This window comes from Tinamus guttatus, unplaced genomic scaffold, assembly GCF_059628265.1.
Source record: "Tinamus guttatus ecotype Peru unplaced genomic scaffold, ASM5962826v1 Tinamus_guttatus_pri_ptg000148l, whole genome shotgun sequence".
NCBI lineage: Eukaryota > Metazoa > Chordata > Aves > Tinamiformes > Tinamidae > Tinamus > Tinamus guttatus.
In genome coordinates, this window is record NW_028288682.1 from 281,763 (window position 1) to 306,273 (window position 24,511).

At 40.2% G+C, this 24,511-nt stretch overlaps 2 protein-coding genes and 1 long non-coding RNA gene across 4 annotated transcripts in view; all 3 read right to left on the minus strand.

Moving 5' to 3' along the window:
* LOC148595163 (uncharacterized) overlaps window positions 1–24,511 on the minus strand; it is a 379,939-nt gene that overhangs the window by 38,599 nt on the left and 316,829 nt on the right. The gene's annotated exons all lie outside the window — the stretch shown is intronic.
* Window positions 1,319–9,378, minus strand: SUV39H2 (SUV39H2 histone lysine methyltransferase). Its single transcript, XM_088522084.1, has 6 exons — window positions 9,280–9,378; window positions 8,122–8,267; window positions 6,413–7,084; window positions 4,497–4,643; window positions 2,657–2,786; window positions 1,319–1,821 (listed from the first exon to the last, which is right to left on the minus strand). The coding sequence occupies exons 1-6, from the start codon at window positions 9,296–9,298 to the stop codon at window positions 1,712–1,714; spliced, it is 1,224 nt and encodes a 407-aa protein (XP_088378210.1). The 5' UTR covers window positions 9,299–9,378; the 3' UTR covers window positions 1,319–1,711.
* Window positions 11,374–23,732, minus strand: HSPA14 (heat shock protein family A (Hsp70) member 14). 2 transcript variants are annotated; one of them, XR_015913219.1, is made up of 14 exons: window positions 23,676–23,732; window positions 23,523–23,603; window positions 23,345–23,427; window positions 21,925–21,973; window positions 20,929–21,022; window positions 20,721–20,811; window positions 19,291–19,395; window positions 18,341–18,502; window positions 17,299–17,454; window positions 16,046–16,148; window positions 14,405–14,620; window positions 13,826–13,950; window positions 13,182–13,252; window positions 11,374–11,496 (listed from the first exon to the last, which is right to left on the minus strand). XR_015913219.1 is itself a non-coding variant. In XM_088522085.1 (14 exons), the coding sequence occupies exons 1-14, from the start codon at window positions 23,730–23,732 to the stop codon at window positions 11,418–11,420; spliced, it is 1,521 nt and encodes a 506-aa protein (XP_088378211.1). In that variant the 3' UTR covers window positions 11,374–11,417. The 2 variants fall into 2 exon arrangements, 1 of the variants encoding a protein (XP_088378211.1); XM_088522085.1 differs by having other exon boundaries at window positions 13,826–13,999.

Here is a 24,511-nt window from a genome sequence, read left to right on the forward strand (position 1 = left end):
TTCCAAAGGCCCTCGCTCTTCATCCAAACCACAAACCATTGTCTAGTAGCACATAAAATTTCACCTTCTGCCAGAGAGCCAGATCTTCAGTGCAAATGCAACTGTGCTTAATCAACCAACAACACTCTTGTTAGAGCACTAGTAATTAACATAGAGTTTAAGGCATTTTCTAACAAATTAAGTAAATTGTTATATGCTGGGTACTTGACTTCATTCACCTGAGCCAACAGCCTCATACCTTATGAAGGTAACTAGCTGACCTATGATACATAGCGAGCGTCCATTTATGGAGCAACATTAATCCACATGACCCTATCCACGCATACATGATTTGTGAGCGGTATGCAAGTTTTACAAGCTTTTAATTCATGAACATAAAGCACTTAAGTCATCCCTGGAGTAAGGACCATGGCTGTAACTCTACTCATAACCTAACTCAACTGTTCTTCAGTGTTTCTGAAGCCAAGCAAAACTTCGCATATGTTTATCAATAAAAATCAACGCAACTTTAAGATGATCGGGAAAAAAAAAAAAGATTCGAGCAGCTGAAGCAAAGTGTATTTCTCAGCCTTTACATTCAAAAAACATCTTACATATGTCTACAACAAGTAGGTCAATTCAACCCCTAGCCTAACTTCACTGAAGTTAACATTTTTGCAACAAGAAAAAAGAGAGGCCAACTTTTAAAAAATCTGTCACTAGATAAAAAAGTCACAGTATGTATAAACATAATCAAAACAGCTGTGAACACAAATCACTTCCCAGGATATTTCTTTCTGTACCTAAACAGATAACTGAGTTTATCTTTGTAACGTATCAGCTTTGTTAAACAACGGGGCTGCTTTCCCTATTATTTTGTTAACTATTTCCAAATTGTAACCAGTAATTTGTTTCAGCAATGACTGCCAAATTTATACAATCAAAACAAACAGCATATGTTAATACCAATAATCTGATATTTACAAGTTCTCTGTAGAATTGCAGACTGTCTGTAGCATCCCAAATAAAATTCAGAACATAAGTTAAAATTTCTATTGGATAAACTAAAAACATTTTTTTTTTGCAACTCTGCTCTTACATTCAGAATTTGCTAATGCCAATGACTTTACTTATGAGGAATTTCATGGACATTTTAAAATCTTCATTTTTGTGAACCTTCATCTAGACAAAGTCTGATGGCTTTCCTTAATTCTTCACCATGGTGCCATAAGTGTTATTGCTAATCTCTTAAGAGCTTTTGTTTTAAATAGCAAAATAAAAATTAAAAAAAAAAAAAGCAGGAGGACTGTTAGCTATGATTTAGGACTTAAACACAATGCCTTCAGTCTTGTCTTTTCAAGGTACACAAAGTACATAATATCCTTTCATCTCACTGAAATTAGCTCTTAAAATGCCTAGGGCTGTAAGTTTACACTCAATATTCAAATTAAGGTACATCTTCAAGTGTTCTCTTAGCATACATTTTACTGCTTCCTAATAACAGTGCTAGGAAAAAAAAAATACAAACTTTTAGTCCATGGTATTGGTTTTGTATTTGCCTATAACACTATATCTCTTTCTTTGGCCAGTGCCATTTTGAATACCAACGTAATGCCTTGTTTTCATTGTACCTGTTTATATGTAAAAATACTCTGAATTATGCGAAAGAGTACAGTCTTCTTAAAATCCATTTAAAATAGAACGAGGTGTTTGTAACTTTGGACACCAGGCCTCAGTTGAGATAGCCTCTGCAACACACAGCTCCGCATTTACACACAGTTCGGATCCTCTTTTTGGAGGGGCTAAGACCATCAGCAGAGTCTGAAGTCAGATCTATTGAACCTGTGACACAAATGCAAATAAGGAAGCTTATAAAAAGGAACAAACAAACAAACAAACAAAAAAACCACAACTGAAACTGTGGAATGTGTCCAAGACAAAGGCTTTGTACCACCCTAGCTCTTCAAGAATAGCGTGTAAAGCTAAGCACAATTCCACGGATATCCATGTTACAACGACTTACACAACACCTAGCACACATGTCAATCAAAACACAAAAGAAAAAATGGGCCTTGTATCCTCAGGACCATGTCAATACTGATCAGCTGAGACTTCAGTCTGCCTTGAACATTACACAAAAGAGAGTTTTAGGGCACCACAGGACCCACATCCACAGCTGAGGAGCACAAACACTAGGATATAAACACAAACCTACAATACACCTTAGACGACACTGTTTTCTTTGCAGCTGTCACAAGCAGTTGCATCTACAAAGATTACTTCAAAAGCAGTCAATCTGGAAATACCATTTTTTTTCCAAATGGTATCAAAACATGTTTTCATCTTATTTCATCTTTTGAGCATTTTTGTGGCAAATCTTCCAAATAAGTTGCCTTGTGAGAGTTTCCAACCAAAATTCTTCCCTCTGAGCTAGGAATGCCGAAGGACATGATATACCACACAAACACAATAAAACACACAAAATCTCCCATTTGCTCTGTCTGCGCTACAAGTCAATGAGATAATTTCTGTTCTAGAATCCACAGAGTTGTTTTAGTGAAATGCAACATTAGCCTGACCCAATATACTGCTATCTGGCTGCAACAAGATCTACTATTAAACCATGTCTCCCACACACACACAAAAAAAAAAAAAAAGGTAGTAAAGATCTACAGACCCTTCATCTGATAATCAAAGGTTAACTCTTCTCCAGCTTTGATGGTTCTTGTAGAAAACAGTGCTATCCGAGGAAGACGCAGATCAAGATTATCGATAAACACATTGAAGACCTGAAGATTTGGATCACACTGCAAGGTAAAAGTTAATTTAGTTTCTGTTACAAGAATAAACACTGCAAGATACACAAGGAAGCAGTGAAACTTTTTTCTGCAAATAAATTATGGTCACAGGAAAGGAAGCAGTGGTTATCTTCTCAGTGATAAAGGATTGAAATCAAGTTATCTCCTGAAATCAACAAATTATGTTTCCATAAACAGCATTACCAGAACGTTCATATATTCAAGTAGACTTCTTTTAAGAAGTTGCCTTTACACAGTAAGTAGGCTACATTAATGCGCAACAGCCTATCAAGAAAAAAAAAAGCAAAACTTCAAGATATGGCAAAAATATCTAAACAAAACAAAACTTAACAATAACAAAACTTAAAGCAATTTAAGATACACTCAGAAGTAAAATACACTTCAGAAGTTTTACTAACTAAGCTGGCAAAAGACCAAATCAACAAAAAAAAAATAAAGGTGGGAGAAAAGCAGATGACCTATTTTTCATGCTACATATACTCACTATTCTGTACTTAGGTTTAAACATTGCTTCCAGGCCAGAAATAATATTTTCATACTATGTGTAAATTTCTAAGTGCTAATCTACTCGGGTTCTGAATTGTTTGCCCTGGATGGGGCTGAGAGGTTGGGAACACTAAGCAAGACTAAACAGTACTTCATATCACTTCTTCTAAATTGTCAGGAGTCACTGAGACAGACTGTAAAACTCTCAGCATTCCTCTTTTGTTGTTGTTCTTTAAGAACACAAAATGCAGCATATATCAGAATATCAGGCATGAAACCTGACTTAACTTTATGATCTGACACAAGACTACTTTGGAGCAACTCCCAAAAGTGAAGAGCAATGTGGATTACCTAAAGCTCATTCTCAGCCTTCTCCCTCATGTGGCTACACAAAATACAAATTATATCAACAGCTCGCAAATATAAATAAAATACACGAACTTATTGTACTGGTTAAACATGAACTGTATTTCTCACAAACACATAATCAGTAAGAAACAAATCACTCCTGAATTAAGAGTTATTATAATTCACTTTATACAGTGCAGCCTTCTTGTCTTGGCTATTTCAATTGAACAGGAAATAAAGCACAATAAAAATATTCTGTTTAAAATTCACTTCCGAGTTCTCTGCCAAGTTTAGATTTGGTAGTTGGGGTAGGACGGGAAGGGAGTAGTAGTGAAATGAAAGAAATACCAAAGAAAGAAAGACTATCATATGAAGGAAATGCTCAAGAAAGGATAGAAAAAAAGTCCTTTACCAATTTTTGAAGGATTATATTTAATAATATCCACTTAGTAAGAAAGAATCCCACAGTTGCTCTCATCTTTGCCTCTTTCCTGATTTTATTAAGTGTTTTTCATACATGAGGTCCTTTAGTCAAATGACTAAAAAAAATATTTTGGTTATTAGATTCAGTAGCTGATGGGCTCGAAATTCAGTGACAAACCCAGTACTACCATATGCCCAGTTCAGACAGTCTTTTATTTGCAGATCTTTGTAACCAATGGCCTTACTCTGACTAAAGGGAAAGTAATCCACTCTACTTCTTGTATTATATTTTATTATTTAGCTAACTGAACTGTGTTGGCATGAAAAAATACTCCAGAAAAAATCTGACTACAATAACAAAATATTTATAAATAGGTGAAGATGTTTCTACTGCAATTTGAATAATTCCCCAAGTTCTCAATATCAAAAATAAGTTCTTACACTGTGATTCACAAAGTGGGACACATTTCCATAGCGAGCTGCATCTACTGTAAATTCATCTGAGTCATAGTCCAAATCAAACAAGTAGGTATTGCCCTGGTTGTCATAGAGCTGGCCTCGTCTCTCTGCTTCCTCACTTGTGATCACCTAAAAAAGAAACAAGAAAAGAAAGAAAGGAAAAAAAGGTATCATAATTATTACTTAATAAAACTAAAATAGCACCACTAAGTTAGAAAAAAATCCTACACTTAATAAAAAACCCAGTACATTCACTGTTTTGATGTTAAGATAGCATTCTGTCTACAATGACTAAGAAAAACATAAATACAGGTATTTAAACTAATTAGTCAGTAACTAACACTTCTTTGGATGTAATTTGCACAGTATTACCTATCTCAGGAAAAAAAAAATCTCTTAAAATGTTTGGTTTTGACAGACAAAATCAATTGTTTCTATCCACATATCTTTTTCATTTAGGCACAAGACTTCACTACTTACATAAATAAATAAATAAACCTCCCTCTCTCTTTGTACATTTGAAGTTACAAGAGATATCTAGTCACATTTATCATCCTGTACTCATCTCTTCTCTTCCTAGAAGCATCTCTTCCTGCTATTTGTTACTGTAATGGAAGGCCTTCCTGCCCCTGTGGAATTCCTGATTTTCCAACAACTTGGACAGATACAATCAGTGCACAAAGCTGGATCTATGCAATTAAGCTTGGGATAAGCCTAGCTCAAGGGAGAAACCTAGAAACTCCCTGAAGGAGCAAAACAATGACAGCCACTTTTGACAGAAGCAACAGATTAAGCAACTTGATCTGCAATCCGCTATTTCAAGTGCATTCTACTGTGCAGACTCAGCAACAAAATCCCAATTTGGCAGCGAGAGAGACATGAAACACAGTACAATCTCACAAGGAGAGTCATCTCTTACATCCTTCAGACAAACCAGATTTGAGAATATATTTGGCTGTAGGGAATCACTAAGGTGTGAAGCTAAATACACATTTTTTTGCTTTAAACAATACACTAACTTAAACATTATTTTTGATTACCTGGTTATTTGCATGTTTGCAGAATTTTATAGAAGGGGTAAGAACACGACAAGTCAGAATGTTTGAGACAGGAACAATGCAGGAAATACAGTAAAGATGATAATAAGGATAGTAAGAAGAGAAAAAAAAGAGAAGTTATTTGGACTGGCCTTAGTAACAAGGCAGATTATGTGGCAGAAATACCGTAGATGGGGTCAGAAAGGCTGCCAGGAGCTACTGATTTAACAGCCATGGTGGAGCAGAGCAGTTTCACTCAGCACAGTACAAAATCTCAAGAATAATGTTTACTTAATCTCATAAAGTTCTGTTTGAAATTGTATTTCTAATGTCCATGTTGTAAGTCTTGTTCTTCATGTTTGTCAGAATTAACAAATATGTCTGGAATTACTATTTTTAAAGTTCGCACAAAACAAAACAAAAAGAAAGGTCTGACAGACTGGGTGGGGGATTTGTTAACAATTGAGCCTGGAAAGTGAGATCAGTATTAAAAGTGCTCTGGAAACAAAAGCTACAATAACCGAAGTAGATGATCAGGAAGGAGAATACAACTGACACTAAAGGAAAGAAGAATTTGTCTTTTAAAAAACTTGGCAGCGTCCATAGCTAAAACAATCATTTAACAACAGTATTCTCTTCATGTTCCTTCCACCTTTTAAAATTGCTCTGCAGTAGAGGAGGTCCTGAATAGCACGTTAATTTTACTGCCAACTTTAATGTCAGTTTAGTGTATTCCTGTACTCAGAAGTATACTTAGCTGCTATATAGCAAAAGCCAGTAAGTATAAGACAGGGAGAAAGCATACTAAGCTACCTTGCTCTTTCTTCTATTACAGCTACATAACAAAGATAAAATACATACCTCTCCAACATACTCCATCACAAAACTGTTGGTTTTAATCTTCTGGAGGGTTTTTACTCCCCAGCCACGGCCATTGTTAGTTCTGAAGATGCACAGAGAATACGGTGTACCTTTCTGCACTATCCTGTTAGGACAGTCAGGACCACACCTACAATATGAATTGCATTCATAAATTGGCAAGCCAGGCTGGATTTTCAACTTCTTTTGTTTATTGTAAGCCAAAAGAAATCCAGCCTCCTTTGGACAGCATTTCTCAGCAGGACAGTCGGAGCATTCACAGCCAGTTGTTATTCCATTTATTACATTTATTCCTGGGGCAGGTTTATACTCATTAATGTAGTAAAAGTCTAAAGGAGGGCCTTCGAGATCCACAGTGTTTTCTACAAGAATCATTGCTTTATGATTCTTTTTCCTGTTGAGTTCTTCTTTCCATCTCCGAAGAGCTATTCTTTGCTTAGCCTTCTTTACAATGTAATCTGCAACTGCAGGTTTCAAGGCTTTAACATGGTTTTTCACTTTCAGAGCTTTGCCTTCTTTTACCCGAGATAAATACTCATTCTGGTCACTGAGAAAGTTTTGAAGAAGCACAGGGCATTTCAGATTTTTCAAGGGTTCCCAAGTATTTGAAGATTCTGGCCATCCTTTCCATTTCACAAGATAGTATTCTGTGCCCTTGAAATACAGATAGAAACAGATACAGGCTTAGCCACGTTTTACACCATTCTCTGAAATCTAGTATCACAGGGCATACAGAAAAAAACAAAGGAGTCACTGGAGTTAACTAATGACATACAGTGAAGCAGGTCTGGACATCCCCATAACAGTTAGGACTGTGGAGCAAGGTAAAGTAAAAAACAAGCTTTCCATTTCCAAGTTAACTGATAGCACAACTTTGTATACTCTGTGAATCACCTAGAGGCAAAGAAATGCACAGTTGGAAAGAAAAACTCAGATCACTAACTCTACCCCAGCAGGAGGCTAGTTCGTTAAAGCACTTATGTAAGTTAATGTATCCTTATACATTAATGTATACTGTAATGTGTACAGTAACATCCCAGACAGAAAAGAAAGTCTAAACTTACCCCTCAAATCTCAAAAACAAAACAAAAACAAAAAACACCAAAAAACCCCACCAACCCACAATGCGTTATATCAACCATCATCCTAAAGAAGCAAGCTACTCACAGCACTTAGTATTGTATTTACCATCAACAAGCATAACCTTGTACCCCCTTTTATTTTTTTAAAAAAGACCAAATAACTAGCAACTGTAACAAAGCCAAGTCCTGAAACTGAATTTCACTGGCAAAATGAAGCCATACAAATGCAGCTGCAGCACCTGGCCCCGACTCCTTCAAAGAACAACAATATTCAAGTGAAAAACAGACTGTTACCTTCAAACAAAGGACAAGCATCATAATATATACCAAGCTACAACCTAAAGACATCAACATTTTCCTTTACCTCTGGGTGTAACTTTTTTTATTCCAGTGTCTCCATCATTTCAGAAACAGACCTTCCTTCAACATAGTGAAAGAGGCAAATATACCACTTCCTGTTCATAGTTCAAAGTTTAAAAGATATATTGTTTGATGTCAGCGAAAGTTTTACCCTCACAGCCTACTATTTTTATTATTATCAAAGCTACCTTTTGCTTGCCTCCAAACTTCAGCTGAAAGAGTGATCAAATTTGTCTGGATTTCTCTTACCTCGTCTACCTTGTAGTCACACAAATATTCCACCTCATAACTCTTTAGATTCCTGTTGGTGATTCCAATGGATTTACAGCTGAGATTTTCCTTCCTACATAATTCTTGGAGGGTCTCAAGTGAAGCTAGACATGGCACATACCAGGCTACAATAAGAAAATTGGTAAAGAATCCTATTTAATGTCTCGGCTAAATCAAAGTCATTTACGCACTTGATTGTTCGCCTTATCCCAAGGTCCCCAGGTTATCATTGGCAATAGCAGTTTGGGAGTCTTTTGCACAGTGTTTCAGGAAGTCAAACTTAATTCTGCTGTGGTGCACAAAAGTGAAACAGGTCAATGATTCCCTGCCTGACCTTTCATTCCGTATATTTGCATATTCCATATAATATGTTTCATATAATAATGTGCAATTATTAGAAAGAAAAAAAACCTTTTAGAGGGCAGACGCTGCAGCAGCGAGAAGACACATAAGTACTAAGAATTAAGCAGTTTTCCTAGGAAGAGCCCCAGACTTGGGCTAGTGTCACATAGAAACCGCGGTCCTTCCGCAAGGCCGCCAGAAACGCGCGGCTGGCCGAGGGCAACGGAGCGTTTGCGAGGAGAGCGCGAGCCCCGACCCGCTCCTCGGGCAGCACCGCGCGCTCCTGTCAGCGAGGAGGGTTTAAAGGGACGCGGCGCGACGCGACCACCGGGGTCCGCAGCGGCGCCGGCCCCGGGACCGTCCAGGAAACGTCGCTGAAGGGGCGCTGGGCGAAGCGCGCAGCGGAGCCGCGGCCGGGCCTCTGCGGCCAGGCGGGCCGGGGCCGAGCAGAGCCGCCCCGCTGGACACGCGGCCGCCCCGCGCTTCGGCAGCCTCCCGCGTGCTCCCCTCCCCGCCCCCGCTCCGCTTCCCCCTCGGGCACCGGCGCCGCCGGCAGCGCCGCGCCGCTGCCCCCCGCCGCCACACGGCCCGGCCCCCGCCGCCACGCCAGGCCCCGCCGAGGTGGTGCGGGGGGAACAACCGCCCTAACGGCGCCCCGCGGCGGCCGAGAGGCCCCCCTGCGCCCTCCCTCTCGGCCCGCCCAGCGCGAGGAGGAGGGGAAGGAGGAGCGGAAGGCTCGGCAGGGCTGCTCCGGGCGGCCGCGACCCCGCCGCCGGCCCCGCGCCGCTCGCTCACCTCCTCGCCAGCCCTCCATGATGGAGGGGGCCGCGCGCAGGCCGGAGGCGCCAGAACCCGCGCGCCGCTCGCGCCGCCCCCCGCCGGAAAGGGGCGGGGCCGCGCCAGCGCGCCCCGACGGCGGGGGGCGACAGTGCGCAGGCGCGGGCGGGGCGGCGCGCGCGCCAGCGGCTTTGGCGGCAACGGCGCTAACGGTCGCGGCGGCCCCGCCCCGCGGCCGCCAGCGCGGCGTGGCGGGAAGGGAGGGAAGAGGCGGCTGCTGCTGCGCCCTTTCATCCCCAGCACCTCGTCCCTCCCAAAAGGGAAGGGAGCGCACCCAGATTCCCCACTTGGGGGCAAAGAGCCTCGCGCTAGTGCTAGTGCTTCTCACTCCTCCCCACACCGGTCCCTGCGAGAGAGCTGCTCACCCTGACAGGAAATAAATGCATTTTTTAAAAATACCGCTATTTAAAACTATTCTGAAGTAGTTTAAAATACCGGCTGACACCCCTATGATCACTGGACTATTTTTAAGTGCCTAGGAAGGTGTGGAGATAAAGGGAGGCAGTCAGGAGCTTGGTTCTCCTGGCACCTGCCAGGCAAAGGAGCCCGGATGCTTCTTAAGGGCCTTGGAAGAGCACAGAGCAGCATGAGGGCAGAGGAAACAGCCAAGCAGCCTCCTGCTTGGAAGGAAGCTCCTCTGTGGTCACTGCTGTGGTGTGTCAGCTACAGCATCATCGTGTACACCACGCCAAGAAAGATTTCCAAGGGGCAAAAAGATGGCAAACAAAATGTATGCTGTCACCATAATTCTCCAAAGAGGTTCCTGTTGCTACAACAGCTTTCAGAGCAGTGCAAAACCCCCCCTATGCCCCATAAATTTGTATCCCATAGAGTAAAACATACAGCCCTTGAGCAGTTCTGACGGGTTATCACTAAACTGCCCTTGATTCAGAGTTGTATCGCAGCCATGAAAGGTGCACTATCTTCTGGATAAGGGCTGCAGGGCTTCACTGCAAGAATATACAAGCCCTTGTGCTCCCACGTTCCCCTTTACAAGTTCTCACTCTGGAGTTACTATTTTGAAAGATTAAAGCAGCAGTGTCAGGGAAAGCAGAATTTATAAAGCACTTTATATAGATAAGGCAGGCTTACAATTTCAGTGTTTAGGCTGGTAAAGCACAGGATCGAGGCAGCTGTTTGCAGTAAGCTTTCTAACTACACCCTTGTAGGAGCTACTGCTTTGGGGAGGTAGAAAAAAAAATAAAATACATTTTCTAGGATATATAATTGAGAAACATAAAACCTAAACTTCTGTAAGCCTGCAGAAAAGCAGATATTTGGATCCCAGTCTCCCACCTCCCAGACTGGCCTCCCCCTCTCTAGGTTCTGCTTATGCCTACATTTGAGGTAACAGAATATATATTAAATAGTTGGCAAGATAACACGTGGCCCTAAGGAGATCCCAAATCTTGCAAGTACAGTTGCCTGCTTAATCTTTTTATTAATTCACAGATGAAAGAGAGGCATCAGTTTGCATCCAAACAAATTGATACATACAATGACTTATAAATTAGAAGAGTGCCACAACATGGAGTACACCAGCAACTCTATAAAAATATTTTATTAATAAGACATAAATAAGCACATATTCCCCTTAAACACATTTTTTTTTCAGATAGCATCACAAAACCCTCTTAAAATAGTTGACAACAATCCTCCTCTCCAGGGCCCAGCTCACATAGGCATCACCTCCACAGTATTAGATAACTTTTTCCTATGAATACAGAATTTTAATACAATTTGGTACAGTTGCTTGAGAGTGGGTATTTACAGGAGTACTTTTGCTGGCTCTAGTTTTGCTGCTGAAATTGCACATATACTCCCTCAAAGGGCTACAGGCCTTGCTTAGACTAGAGAAAAGTCCTTTCCAAATCAAATGAAAAATATTACAAATTATTTAATATGCTTGTTCCTGAATTACAGGCCTGATGTGAACTTTTTAAAAGGTGTGCCTGATAAGTCAATGCTCTGCTGTCTGTAGATCTAGATCAACACTTTGTATTTTCTACTCCAAACAGACTAACTAGAGTTAGGACATTGGAGGAGAAGCCAACGAGAGACAAAAATGACTCAAAAATGCTTCCTTTCAAATGGGGCTACGATGCCACTTCAACAGTGATGATTTCACATTTTCCTGTATCTTGATCTGTGCAGGTAACATGCAAGGACCCATCCCTAGATAAAAGAGAAAGGTAAGTTTAGGACTACCTCAACCCACAGCTTATTAATATGCTAGTGCATGTTCCACAGTGCATTAATAGTAATATTGTTCATGCAGATGAAAGGGAAGAAAAAAGAATATCAAAAACCATAGGAGAACAAGTTGCAACACAGATGAAATTAACTACTCAGCACAGTAAACTAAACTTAATTTCATAAATAGATATGCAGTTAGATATCTCCATTAAAGCATGTATCTTCTCCAAATACAAAACAGAAGACTCTGGAACATGCTTATGCATTTAGATGTTACTGCTGTAACCAAGTTCCTTTAACAGGAGTTTGTAAATAGATACAGGGTAACAGTGTTCCCAGACTAAATATTTTGAATTATGAGTAGTGGTAATCAATAAGCATGTGTTCTCAAAACACAAGAGTTCTACTTTAGAAAAGCAGAAATATTCTTTTAAATACCAAGCATGCTTCAAAGAAGAAAACCTCAATCTTAAGCCAAAGAATTAGAGATAATATCAAAAAAACCCTTTAACATACTGGAATTTTTCTGCACAATACAATTACATATATAAGCTATAAGGCATTTTCCTTATCTACCTCAACTACAATCTCTGTATGACTAGCAAAGTACTTCTGATGAAGTCTATGAAAAGAGCATTAATACATCTGATAGCATTAAAAAAAAAAAAAAAAAAACCACCACCCCCCCTGCCCAGGAGCAGCATTTTGCACTCCAAGTCAGCAGTTTCTTAGCAACACCCAGGCAACATCTTATTTAAAAAACCAGTATGAACATTGTGGCAATACTCAGAAGACAAGCAAATGTTTTAACTACTTTAGGTAATTTATGATAGTGATATTCTATTTCACATGGTTACTTCTATTAAGGCCCAAGCAAGTCAGAAATCCCTCCAAATAATTTTCCTGTTTAAATGGAAGATATGAGACATTCTCCACTTAATCTACCACAGAAGGCAGAATGGGAAGCCTGATTTCCTGCAGCATCACTTCTCATGCTTAACAATACTATTTCTAAGGTTAAGACCATGGACTTTTATCACAAATGAAGCATATGTAAGAAGTCCTTCATGAGAACAGGTTGCAAAGAGAGGTTGTGGAGTCTCCTTCTCTGGAGATCTTCCAAACCCGCTTGGACGCAGTCCTGTGCCACGTGCTCTAGGTGACCCTCCGTGTGCAGGGGGGTTGGACTAGGTGATCTCTAGAGGTCCCTTCCAACCCTAAGCATTCTATGATTCTATGTTTCATTAGTAACTAATGAAGACAGATTTCACTTTTGTTTGTCCTGAGAGTGTGGACATGCTAAAATTACCTGACCGCTCCCCACAGGGAATTTGGTATCTTGACTACTGTCAAGCACAGTTAAACTGATCAGCTGTTCAAAGATACCTGGGAGTTCTCTACACAACTGCATTAAGTTTTATTTTTTCACTCAAACAAAAAAGCTGCATAATTCAAGAGATAGTAACAGAAAACTAAAATTCTGCCACATCTCCATGAATATAGTATTTGTGAATTGATGATGCCACTGAAACAGTTCTGTCTAGTTGCAATAATGAAATATGACAAGTTAAACTGATTTTGGGAGGTGGTGATGAAGGGGTAGGAGACACTTTCTCAGAAGTACCACACAAGTTCAACAGTGGAACAGGAAATATTTTGTGTACCTCTTCATGGTGAGGACAGTTAATATATCATGTAGGCCATCCTCCTTTTTATCTAAATCTTGGAGTACAATCTATTACAAAGAAGAAGAGAAAATTTAAATTCAAAATGAGCATAAGAGTTTAATAAAAAGACAGCAGGACACAAGTGATAATGTGCACAATTTATTTTGTTTAGCATATGATAATAGTAATTTAACACCAAAGCATGCCCTAGTGTACTTTATATACATACAATGCAATTCTATAGGTATTTAGTTATTTGACTGCCTGTTTTCATGTTTCTGGGCCTATTACTAAGGTGACTGGGGAACTCGCAACTCTCACTCACTAGGTTAAGAGCTGAACAATGTCCTCAATCTAGGAACAGTTCTAACTACTACACATTTTCCTATCCCCTCACAGACCTTTGAGCAAGACTAAGATGGACATTTCGATTGGGTGGAGAGTTAAGATTTCTTTAAGTAGTGTTTAAATATTTCATAGCACATTCATGAAATAATGTTTGGGGACAATTTCCAAGAAGATGCATGTGATTCTCACTTTGCAACAAGAGGGTTGCCCCCCCTTCCCCCCTTTTTTTTCCCTCCTTCTCTTGACTTCCAAATAATTCACATGAGAAGACATATGAATTTGCATAAACTCACCTGTGCGAATTTGCCTTCTTCACTTGAAGGACCTTTTCCTAATGACTCATATAGCTCAAGGCACACAGAAGAAGTGTTTCCAGGCGCATGCAAGGTGTGCTGCCTTCGAGCTGGCAGCGGTGTCCCTGATGGAAACAGCACTGTGAATTTGTCAGCCCCTGACTCGTCTACTCCCTTAAAAAAAAGGAAAAAGAAAAAAAGAAGAAAAAAAGAAAAGAGTTTATGACTTTCTCTGCAGTTCAGTGAGCTGGAAGCCATAAAACAGTGCACCATGCAAAAACAAAATAAACTCCTCAAGGTTCATCCTTTTTGCTGTACTTACCATCATAGCAATTCCAAAAAATGAAATTACTACAAGTAAATGATAAACCCAGTATTACAATATTGAAAAGATCAAATTTAACACATGTTGAAATCAACAGAAGTTTCTGACAGTTCTGAATCGAAATCGACACTTGGAGCTGACCTATAACCTATTTTTAAAGCAATACCACATCTCTAACATCAGTAACACGTATGCAGTGCTATGTATTCATTGCAGTAGTAAAATGTTCAAAAGTTAAATAATTTTGGCCCTACCTTAAGTAGAATATCTCTAGCAGAACATTCAATTAAGAGCGCTTCATCTTCTAAGGACGGATTCTCTTTCCCTAGTAGAATTCCTGCCTCTATGGCCGCACCAATGGGAATTACTTCATCCGGAGGAATAGAGTTCAGCAACTCCACAGCTGGAAAGATGTCTTTGATCAGCTGCTGTAACTTTGGGATTCGAGCAGACCCACCGCACAGAACTACCTGGAAAACATGCCTCAATGACTTCAAATCTTCCTTCACAACTATCAACAGAGGCAGGTTCCAACTCTCAATACAGAACCACACACTGCTATGGGATATTTTATTATCTGTGGCTGTTAGAAGAGTTATATTGACTTGACTTTGTACTTGACAATGTACTCAAAAGTACATTGAAATATCTCTTCATAAATCAGCTACATTAAGATGTGTAAAAAAACCTCAGGAATCCAACGTAAAATTACGTTTGGTTGGAAAGGACCTCCAGAGATCATCAAGTTCAACCTCCTGCTCAAAACAGATCCAGTTAGAAAAGACTGCTGAGGACCTTATCTCTAAAGACAGGGTATCTACCAGCTCTTTTGGGCTGCTGTTTCAGTATCTGACCACCTCACAGTAAAAATATTTTCTTTTTATCTAGAATTTCCATGTTGCCTGTTGCCACTCACACTTTCATTCCATACTTTTGACAGTTGGGTTTTGCCCTGCCTGCCTTCCCATTAGATTAGATGGCTGCAGACAGCAGTAACACCTCCCCAGAACCTCCTCAACTTGAGGCTGAACAAACCCAGGTCTCCTGGTCTCGCTTTTAAGTCATATGCTCCAGCCCCAAAGCATCTGGTACCATCAAACTTTTTCTTCTCCAAATGGGGCATATAAAATCCATATTCAGTCTCCGTAGAAAACAAGCACTTTCCTACACCTACTGGCTATACTTTTACTGTTAGAGGACAGCAGACATTTGGCTGCCTTTCCTGCAATGAGCACTCTGCCAACCCCTGCTCAGCTTGTTCACCAGGAACCTGAGGTCTTTCTGCCTGTTTAGCCCCCAACTGTCCTGCTCTATGGGCTTCCTGCACCCCAAATGCAGAGCTCTCCCTTTGCCTGTGATTAGCTTCATGATTCTCCTCCTGTCAGTGCATTTCTCTCTGAGTTCCTCTGAATAGCAGCCCAGCCCTCCAGTGCATCAACTGCTCCCTCCAGTTTGCTACTGTCTGCAAACTTGCTGAGAGTACATAGTACCCCATCATTTATGCATCATCACCAGGCATCATGGAAACAAGACAGTCTGAACAACAGCCTAGGACACTTCATAAGCTTAAAGTCAGAAATCAAATAGTGAATAATTAGAAAATGCTGCTCTGAGTTACACACAGGATTGAGATGATACTGCTTAGTGAATATATAGCTGCAAAATACAGTTTTGACTCAGAAATAAGTTTTTGCTTTTCCTTGAGCCCTAACCCTCAAAGCAAGGACAGGAGCCTTAAGAGTCTGAGCCTGCACACTTTGTTGAACGTGACCCAAAATACTTAAAACACATCAGGAAATAATCTTGTAACAGTCTGTAAGGGAAACAGGTCTCAAATGCATTTCCTATGGAGTTAAAAAGCATACTGGAGACAAATGATTTCCATTTTTTATTACCTTATTAATATCATCTGCTGTAAATCCAACTTGTTCCAAGAGTTTTTTAATTGCTTCTATACATTTATTAAAAAGTGGAAAGCAAATAAGTTCAAATCTGGCCCTGGAAGAAAAAACAAGGAGAGAAAAAAAGTAATAAGAAATACAATCTCATCCATTAAACCCAAAGAAGTGATTTTGCTGTGAAAATATCCACGCTATTTTTTCGTTCCCTAACACCTACTCAGACTGCCGATCTTTTTTTTTTGATGCACTCTAGAAGAGTCCCCTCCTCACTCAGCTTTCCCATGCAAGTAAAGACAATTAAGAAGTGAAAAACCTGGAACCACTTCTGTCTGAAGACACACACAGACTGAAGCATGCCAACTGAATCTGCAGAAGCAAATCAACTGCTGCATGTATGCAAGAGTAGGTACTTAAAACAAGCATTTAAAAAAAATCTGTAAGTTTATTTTGTTTCAAGCCCTTTCAAGCCTGTAGAGGAAGCTTCAGTCTGCATGTGCACAAAAATCAAGCTTTACAACACTGCAGTCCACAGGACTACAATCCTCATCAAAGGTGAGGCAAATGGATGTTGTGCAGCAGAACTTCTTGGATCTGCAGATGCACCGTGCCTTATTTCATGAAATCGACTGCTGCAACAATGCACATGCACTTCTGAAAAAAAAAAAAAAAAAAAAAAAAAAAAAAAAAAAAAAACTAGTTCATTTTGCCAAAGTTGACATCAGTTGAAGAGCAACTTAAACAACAAAAAAACACCCAAATATTTCATGAAGAGATTGTCACAAGAGAAGAGTAGCTTGCAGAAGGACACAACCGTATAAACAAGACAGAAAGCATCTTTCCACTCCCACCTGTAAAAAGGACAAGCAACAATTCCTGTATTTCATCAAAAGGAGCTCCAGAAGTAAAAGCCTTTCATTTTAGAAAGAGTGCAGTAATAGAACAAAAGCACCCTGATACCAGCATCAATTCCCCTTTCATTTCAGTTGAACAGATTCCAAATATAGGGTCTGCCTGCATCTTTTTTCAGGTTATTTTCAAACCATTATTGCAATACTATGCAGTTGTTCTCACCAGCTACTGCAGATCTTGCTCATAATAGAAGCATTAACATGAGACAAAGCAGGAAGAAAGAGAAAATTTATTTTTCTCCAAAATTAAGATCACCAATAATCTAAGAAGAAAGTAGGAAAAAAAAAAAAAAAAAACTGTAAAACATTGCAATGGAAGGAATTCAGAACTCATTTTACCTGGATACATTGCAATCAAAATCCAAGCCATCATACAGGGAATCTACAAAACAGTTGGCACTTCCCAGAGTTGACAACGAGTGCTTTGCAACATCGGCACTGTTCATTAACTTCATCATGGCTCTGGGATTCCCTCTGATATCGTGTTTGCAAGACCTATTTAAACAGAAATGCTGATTTAGGAAGGCAGATACTTGCACGATGTGGTAACTTTCCAAAAGGAAAAAAGGGGTTAAAGCTATTGAATAATTTTCAACCTACATTTTAGTATTGCCTATAGTGCCACTATTGAAAGTTTACCAAGAATAAAAATGGCTATTTCAAATTCAATCAGAGAATAGTGTGTAGAGGCACTCCTGTGAATTCAGACATTAGTGTTTATCAGATAGATGTTTTAGTCTTCCACAGAGTAGTTTCTCCTCTGAACAAATCTTCTAAGTAACTGCAAGAAACAGCAAGAAAATGCCTGCAAGTCAACTGATTTCAGCCACAGAAATTATTGCAAGTAATTAAGAGATTTAAAAAAATCTCAAAAAATTTAGAAAAGCATGAAAACACTAATATTTTCAGGCATATATTTTTTTTAAATACCATATTCCTTTCAATGGCTGAAATTTTTTAAAAGAACTGTCACCAGGAAGTCCTAACTTCTACTAATACAGTGGATTTTTGTTCATCTTCATAGTGTGATACACAGGCCTCAACCTAACCACCCAGACCACCCCATGATCTTTCATGCCAAGACACCCACACATCCACAGCAGCAAGTTAAATCTGCTAAAAGCTTTTAATTAAAAAGGATATATGCAGTCAGTGGTTATATGCATCACCCCAAACAGTTTGTAATAGAGCCCCAAAATTCAATACTGAATTCAGATAATGCCTACCCAAAACCAAACATCCTCCTCCCCCTTCCCAACAGCTGATTGTTCCTTTATATTTCAGAGTCATTTCAGTCAGGGACAGTCTGTTAAAAGCAAATATAAGATAATGTATTCCAAGTATGTACGATGTTGTTAGGACAGGAAATACAAAAACCTACCTCTGAAATTCAGATGCTAAGTGTTGTGCTAAGGCTTCTGTGAAGCAAACTCCACCTATGCTATCATCTGTGTTTGTAGCAAGAACACGGTATATTCCGCTGTTTACTTCTAGGACTGTGATAGAGAGCGACGTTCCACCAAGTTTATAGACCAACACGTTACTGCCATGGTAAAAAAAAAAAAAAAAAAAAAAAAAAAAAGTATTAAAACTATCTAGTTGTTTGCCTTGATATTCTTTCTAAAAACGATCATCCTAATATATTTCAGGTTGTGATCAGTTCTTTGTAAAGATAAATTAGATCCAATCACCCCAAATCAAATTATCTGTAGTACCAGTAACTATTTTAGTGTTCCCTAAAGAACAAGATACATATACAGCAAGAGTAGGCAGTGTTTATCCTAACACTATGCCTGAACATTAGCTTTAGCATTATACAACCCAGTTAAAAGGAAAAGCCCCCCAAAAACCCACACACATCCATTTGGCTTGTGAGCAAGCTCTGTTATTTTGGAAAACCTTACAAATTATCTGAATACTCATATACAGGAAAGCAAATCCACCTACTGCAACTAGGAATTCAGTTTTAGTCATTCTACTGGGTGCAAAATGACAGCAACTCCCACAGTTGAAGATCAGCTTCACCCAAATCCTTGCAAGTAAAGGGATGCATCTTTCTTTAAGCTAGTCCATTCATTAAAGAGTAAGATGCATCTGTTTCCAGATTCTGCCTTAAAACACAACCCCCACACTATAAAGCAGTTTAAACATTCTGGACTACTGGCAAACAGATCTATTGAGAAAAATGAGAAAGCAAAGCTTCAAAATATTAATTTTGTATTTAGTGTTACAGCAACACAGCATTCCCTCCACACTCAGGATTTCTCGGGATAGAACCTCTATGGATTAACTAGTAGCTTAAATCTAAGGAGCAAAATACTAGAATCCTACCTTTTCCCAGTGGGTGAATCTTGGCCAATTCCATAAGCCAGGAGTGCTGCAGATGGTTCATGGATTAACCTCATAACATTAAATCCAGCAGCTGCAGCTGCTTCCCTGTGATAAGGCATAACAGCATTTCGTAATAACATTTAATGATTTCACTATAGTTATGCACACTATTAAGACTTCATCGCAACTAAGTATGCCAACAATTCAGAACTTGGTTGCAGCATGATAATAAAAAGAGTAATCAGAAGAGAAAAATTGTGGAAAAACTTCAGTTGCTAATGTGTTCTTCAGGTAGTTGGTTCTGTTCTGTGATTATTGACAAACAAAATACACATGTACAGCCTTATACATACCATTAAGCAAGGGAAAACAAACAAACAGCAAGATCAAAAAAAAAACAAACAAACAAACAAAAAAACCATACACCTAGGCAACTGCAGGAACTTATTCCCAAGTGTATGGAATTAAATAGCTTTGATATATCCTTTCACCAGTTGCCATGCAAGGAAAATATGCTTTCTACTTCCAATTCAAATTGCCACAGATTACTTAAAACATTTTCTTGAAACTTTAACATCTCTGGAACTGTCCTACAACTCGCTTCAACCATTTTGAAGTTAGTTTGATACTTGTGCAAAGAAACAAAAAGATATTAGCCTAGCATACATCTTGCAAATACTCAGTTCACATTTGATGAGCTGGTGGGTCCTGAACACGTCAGAATGGCTCTTAACTGCTTCTAAATACCAGAAGCTGATAAGAGATGTTGCCAATTACACACAGCTTAGTCTTCTGATATGTCAAAAAGTCTGCTCATCTTTTCGTGAGTGTAAACTTTTATACCTGCAGAACTTTATTTTACTTAAGTCACTTTGGCTGAAAAAGAAGTATGACCAATGTCCCTGGAGCATACTACAAGCAGAAGCAACAGTAACACAGGGTATCCTATATAGTGCCCTGCCAGGATCCCTTGAACTTGGCCAAGCAGCCATGTATCCAACAGGATTTTTGTCTTTATATATAGTCAACATGAGCTGTGTGACAGAGTCCTCAACAATATCATGTACTGCCACCTGGGTAGGTGAGTTTTGCTGTGTAAGACAGTGGGAAATCACTGAGGAAGACTGAGGCAAACTGGACACATTTTTCTAAGAATGTATGAAGAGAAATACCACTTTTGAATTTAAATTCAAAACTCTAAAATTCTAAATCTGAGGTTATCAAGATTCCCTCTCACTTAAAGTGAATCAGAATTTCAACACACAGGACAAAGTGATCTCCATAAAGAGTTACTAAAGTTAAGATTTTATTTCTAATTACTACATTTTTACTATTCAGACTAGCATTCAACTTCTCAACTGCTGGCAAAAAGTCCAGCAGGAGACAATCTGCTTTAGGCATATTAAACAGAAAAATCTTAATCCTCTTACCCAAGGGCATTTTTCTGATTCTCTCCAAAATCAAATGGTACAGTGATAACAACGTCATTTACATCTGAACCCAAGGCGGACTGAGCAGTTTCTGTTTATAAACATAGGCAGAATATGCTGATTAAAAGCAAAAATAAAAAACGACCACATCTCAAAAATATTAGGACAGCTTAAGTTAAAATGTCTTATAATTTTAGCTATTACATACCTTTCATTTTACTGAAAATGAGTTTTGCAACATCTTCTGGATTAATAAGTTTATTATCTATTTCATAGTGAAGTTTTCCATTCTTCTCAACTACCTGTAAAAAAAACACACACTTATTGGTTATTAATGATAAAAAATGCTTAACCTAACTTCCATTTGAAATACAATGCACTGGACTTTTAAATATTCTCTAGGCTAGTGTTCTACTGTAAGGGAATAAACACTTCTAAAGAGTTTATCAAAGAGAAACTAATCACCAAGAAACCTTCTACTGTCCAATAAATATTAATGTCACCATGTTATGAACTTACAGGCTCCAGAATTCCTTCTATAATTAGAAGGTTTTCCTTAGTACAAAATGAAATTTCATAGCAAGAGGGCTTGCTTATGTTCAGCACTGGTTATCTACCTAAGCCAACAGGGAGACTCAAATACTGAAAAACCTCATTCTTCTACTAGGAATGAGTCAGACCCTAGTTAAAACTTACTAAGTGGTATACACACTCCCATACTCAAAGACTATAAAGAACATGTAGTAAAAAGAGTTTTGTAAGATTTAAGACAATTCTCTTGCTTTACCAGAAGATTTCCAGTAACAAGCCTAGTATTAGCCAAATAAATAAATAATGTGATTAAAGTCAAGTGATTATGCATTCACAGACACAAAACACCCTATCGTGACTTCTACCAACACTAAAAAAAATACTACAACATTATTATCTAAATATATTAAAAGAATCATCCCTTTTGAGAACGCTCCAGAGATATAAGTAATTTTTCTGTTAGACTATACTATGAGGGCAGCTTTCAGGACATGGTGAAACCTCCACTTCTGAGTGGAGAAATGTGCTCCACTTGGTATCATACAAACCTCGTATAAAGGCAGCTGATCACTAGAAAACAGAAGCATGGTTTGACACAAACAATGCAATATAAAACACCATGAATCAATACAAGCTATTCTGAGAACAGCAATAAGGATTGAATCTTACTCACTGAACACTTGCTTTCCAAAATGTATTTCTCAGCTTGTGGGTCACCAGAGCTATCAAGACAAATTAAGAATAGCAGAATAGATCATGTAAATAAAATCAGTTTCAAAAAAATCATCTTGCTGCCATTCCTAAGAAGGTCTATTGTATATGAAACTACACGTTAGCTGGAATTCCTATTCTCACTCAGACTATCTACACAGGAGAATAAAGAATATGTTTCTGAATGACAGTATCTTTCAATCTCTTTCCCCCACATGAAGAAATAAGAACATTAGGATAAACAGGACATAATATTAAAAGCAGAAAAAAATATTCTAATACTATCCTCAATAATCAATTATAAAATTACTTTTATTGATGTAACATAGCAGCAATAAACTGTCTTTAATTTATATTGACTACAGACAGATATGGCTTGGAAGCAAAATGCTAAGAAAAGCATCAGAACTGAGAGAATAGCACCTTGTTAACTTATTTCAGCTAGAGAGTTGTCACAAGCAGATTATCACTAAAATGTTTTGATAAGAGGGTCCAGCATAGAGCAAGGAAGATGATTAAGGGACTGCAGCATCTATCATATGCGGAAAGACCAAGTGAGCTGGGCCTGTTTAGCCTGGAGAAGGGAAGACTGAGAGCAGATCTGATCAGTATGTATAAATACTTGAAGGGAGGATGGGGCCAAACTCTTCTCAGTGGTGGCCAGTGACAAGACAACAGGTAACGGGTTCTTCCTCCATGTGAGGAAGAACTTCTTTCCTGTGAGGGTGACAGAGCCCTGGAACAGGCTGCCCAGAGAGGCTGTGGAGTCTCCTTCTCTGGAGATCTTCCAAACCCGCCTGGATGCCACCCTGTGCCCCGTGCTCTGGGTGTCCCTGCTGGAGCAGGGGGTTGGACTAGATGATCTCTAGAGGTCCCTTCTAACTTCAACCATTCTGCGAATCCCTTCCGACAAAGCTAAAGTTAATGGTTTATGTCTAAGTCAACATAGCTGTCATCACAAATCATCACTAGTCCTCTAACCAAAGAATAACAGGAGGCATGTCACCAACGCGTTTCATTGTTGTCATAACAAGTGATTAAATTTTAGATGAACTAAACCAGAGCTGATTTTAGTCCTGGGAACCTTTTCAAGTTAAAAAAAAAAAAAAAAAAGACATTTTAGTTAAGGAACCTAAGCATCTATCACAGGCAAATATTTTATTACTAAATCCCCATTGAAACTTGAACATGAAAACAAATTCAGGTATGAAATACTCTGCCACATCTTTTTATAACTGCAATGCAACATTGGATAACTTTCCATGGTGTCCACAGTGCCAGGTGCACAACTCCCGACAAACATTAACTGCTACTGCTTACAAATATGAAACATTCTCATATAAAACCACCTCCAGCAGCCGCCGCTTGCGCCCTGCCCCTACCTGCGGCCCAGGATGTGCTTCACCTTCACCACGGTGCCCGCGGGATTCCGGACCCTGCTCTGCTTCGCGGCCAGCCCGACCACCTGCAGGGCAGAGCGGGGCGGCCGTGAGCGGCGCTGGGGCCGCCGCCGCCATTCCCGTCCCCGTCCCACCGCGGGCCCGCCCGCCGCCTCCTCACCTCCTCGCTCTCCGAGAACGCCACGACGGCGGGAGTGACGCGGTCCCCAGCGTCGTTGGCCACCACGTCCGCGCGCCCATCCTGCGGGGAGAGACGCGGCTCGTGAGCCACCCCCGTTCGTGCCACCCACTATGCGCCGCCCCAGCCCCTCACCTTGTAGATGGCGGCGCACGCACATGTCGCACCCAGGTGCACGCCGATGGCCGCCATAGCCCCACAATGCACCGCGCTCCCCCCCCCCCCACCGAGCCAATCCCGCTGCCCGCTCCGCGCCGCCCGCCAATCAGAGTCCGTAGCGCCCCTCCCACCAACCAATTGCGGTCCCTCCTCCTCCTTCCCCGCCTCTTCGGATCCGCCCAGGCGTGTCGTCATCGGCGCGGCGGCCAATGGGAAAGATCGGGAGAAGGGCGTCATCGGGCGTAGCAACGGGGCAGAGCCGCCGTGTGAGGGCGCGGACGTTACCGGCGGTGTCTGCGACGCCCCTTCGGGCTTCGCGTGGAAAAACAAAGGCGTCGTGAGTGGAAATGTCCTCGTTTCCTGCCGGAAACAGTCCCCAAGCGCCCCTTTCCTTGTGTACGAGCCCTGCGACAGCCGAGGCTGACGGCACGGGAGGAGAAGGAAAGGAGGAGAGTGTTTTTAGGCTTGTATTTCAGCTAAGGCGCAGCCAAGAAGCATCGCAAAGCAGTATCCAACACGATTTTGGTGGCACGCACTTGCCACCTTTGTTAAGTGCTCAGGGTGCACATTTCGGATACAGCCAATTTCCCAATCCACCTTAGGAGGCAGCTGAGTCGCCTAAAAATGCAACTTGGTGTCCTCCCCTGTAAATATCACCAGACTTGCACAGTGCATTATTCCATAATAACTCAGGTTTGGGTGCTTATTTGGCATTCTCTCTGAGACATAGGCAAGTGATAGATGTGGCCACATTTTGCTAAGAGGCCTTTACATCCATGGGTAGGTTCATCAGGAAGCAGCTTGCTCGGATG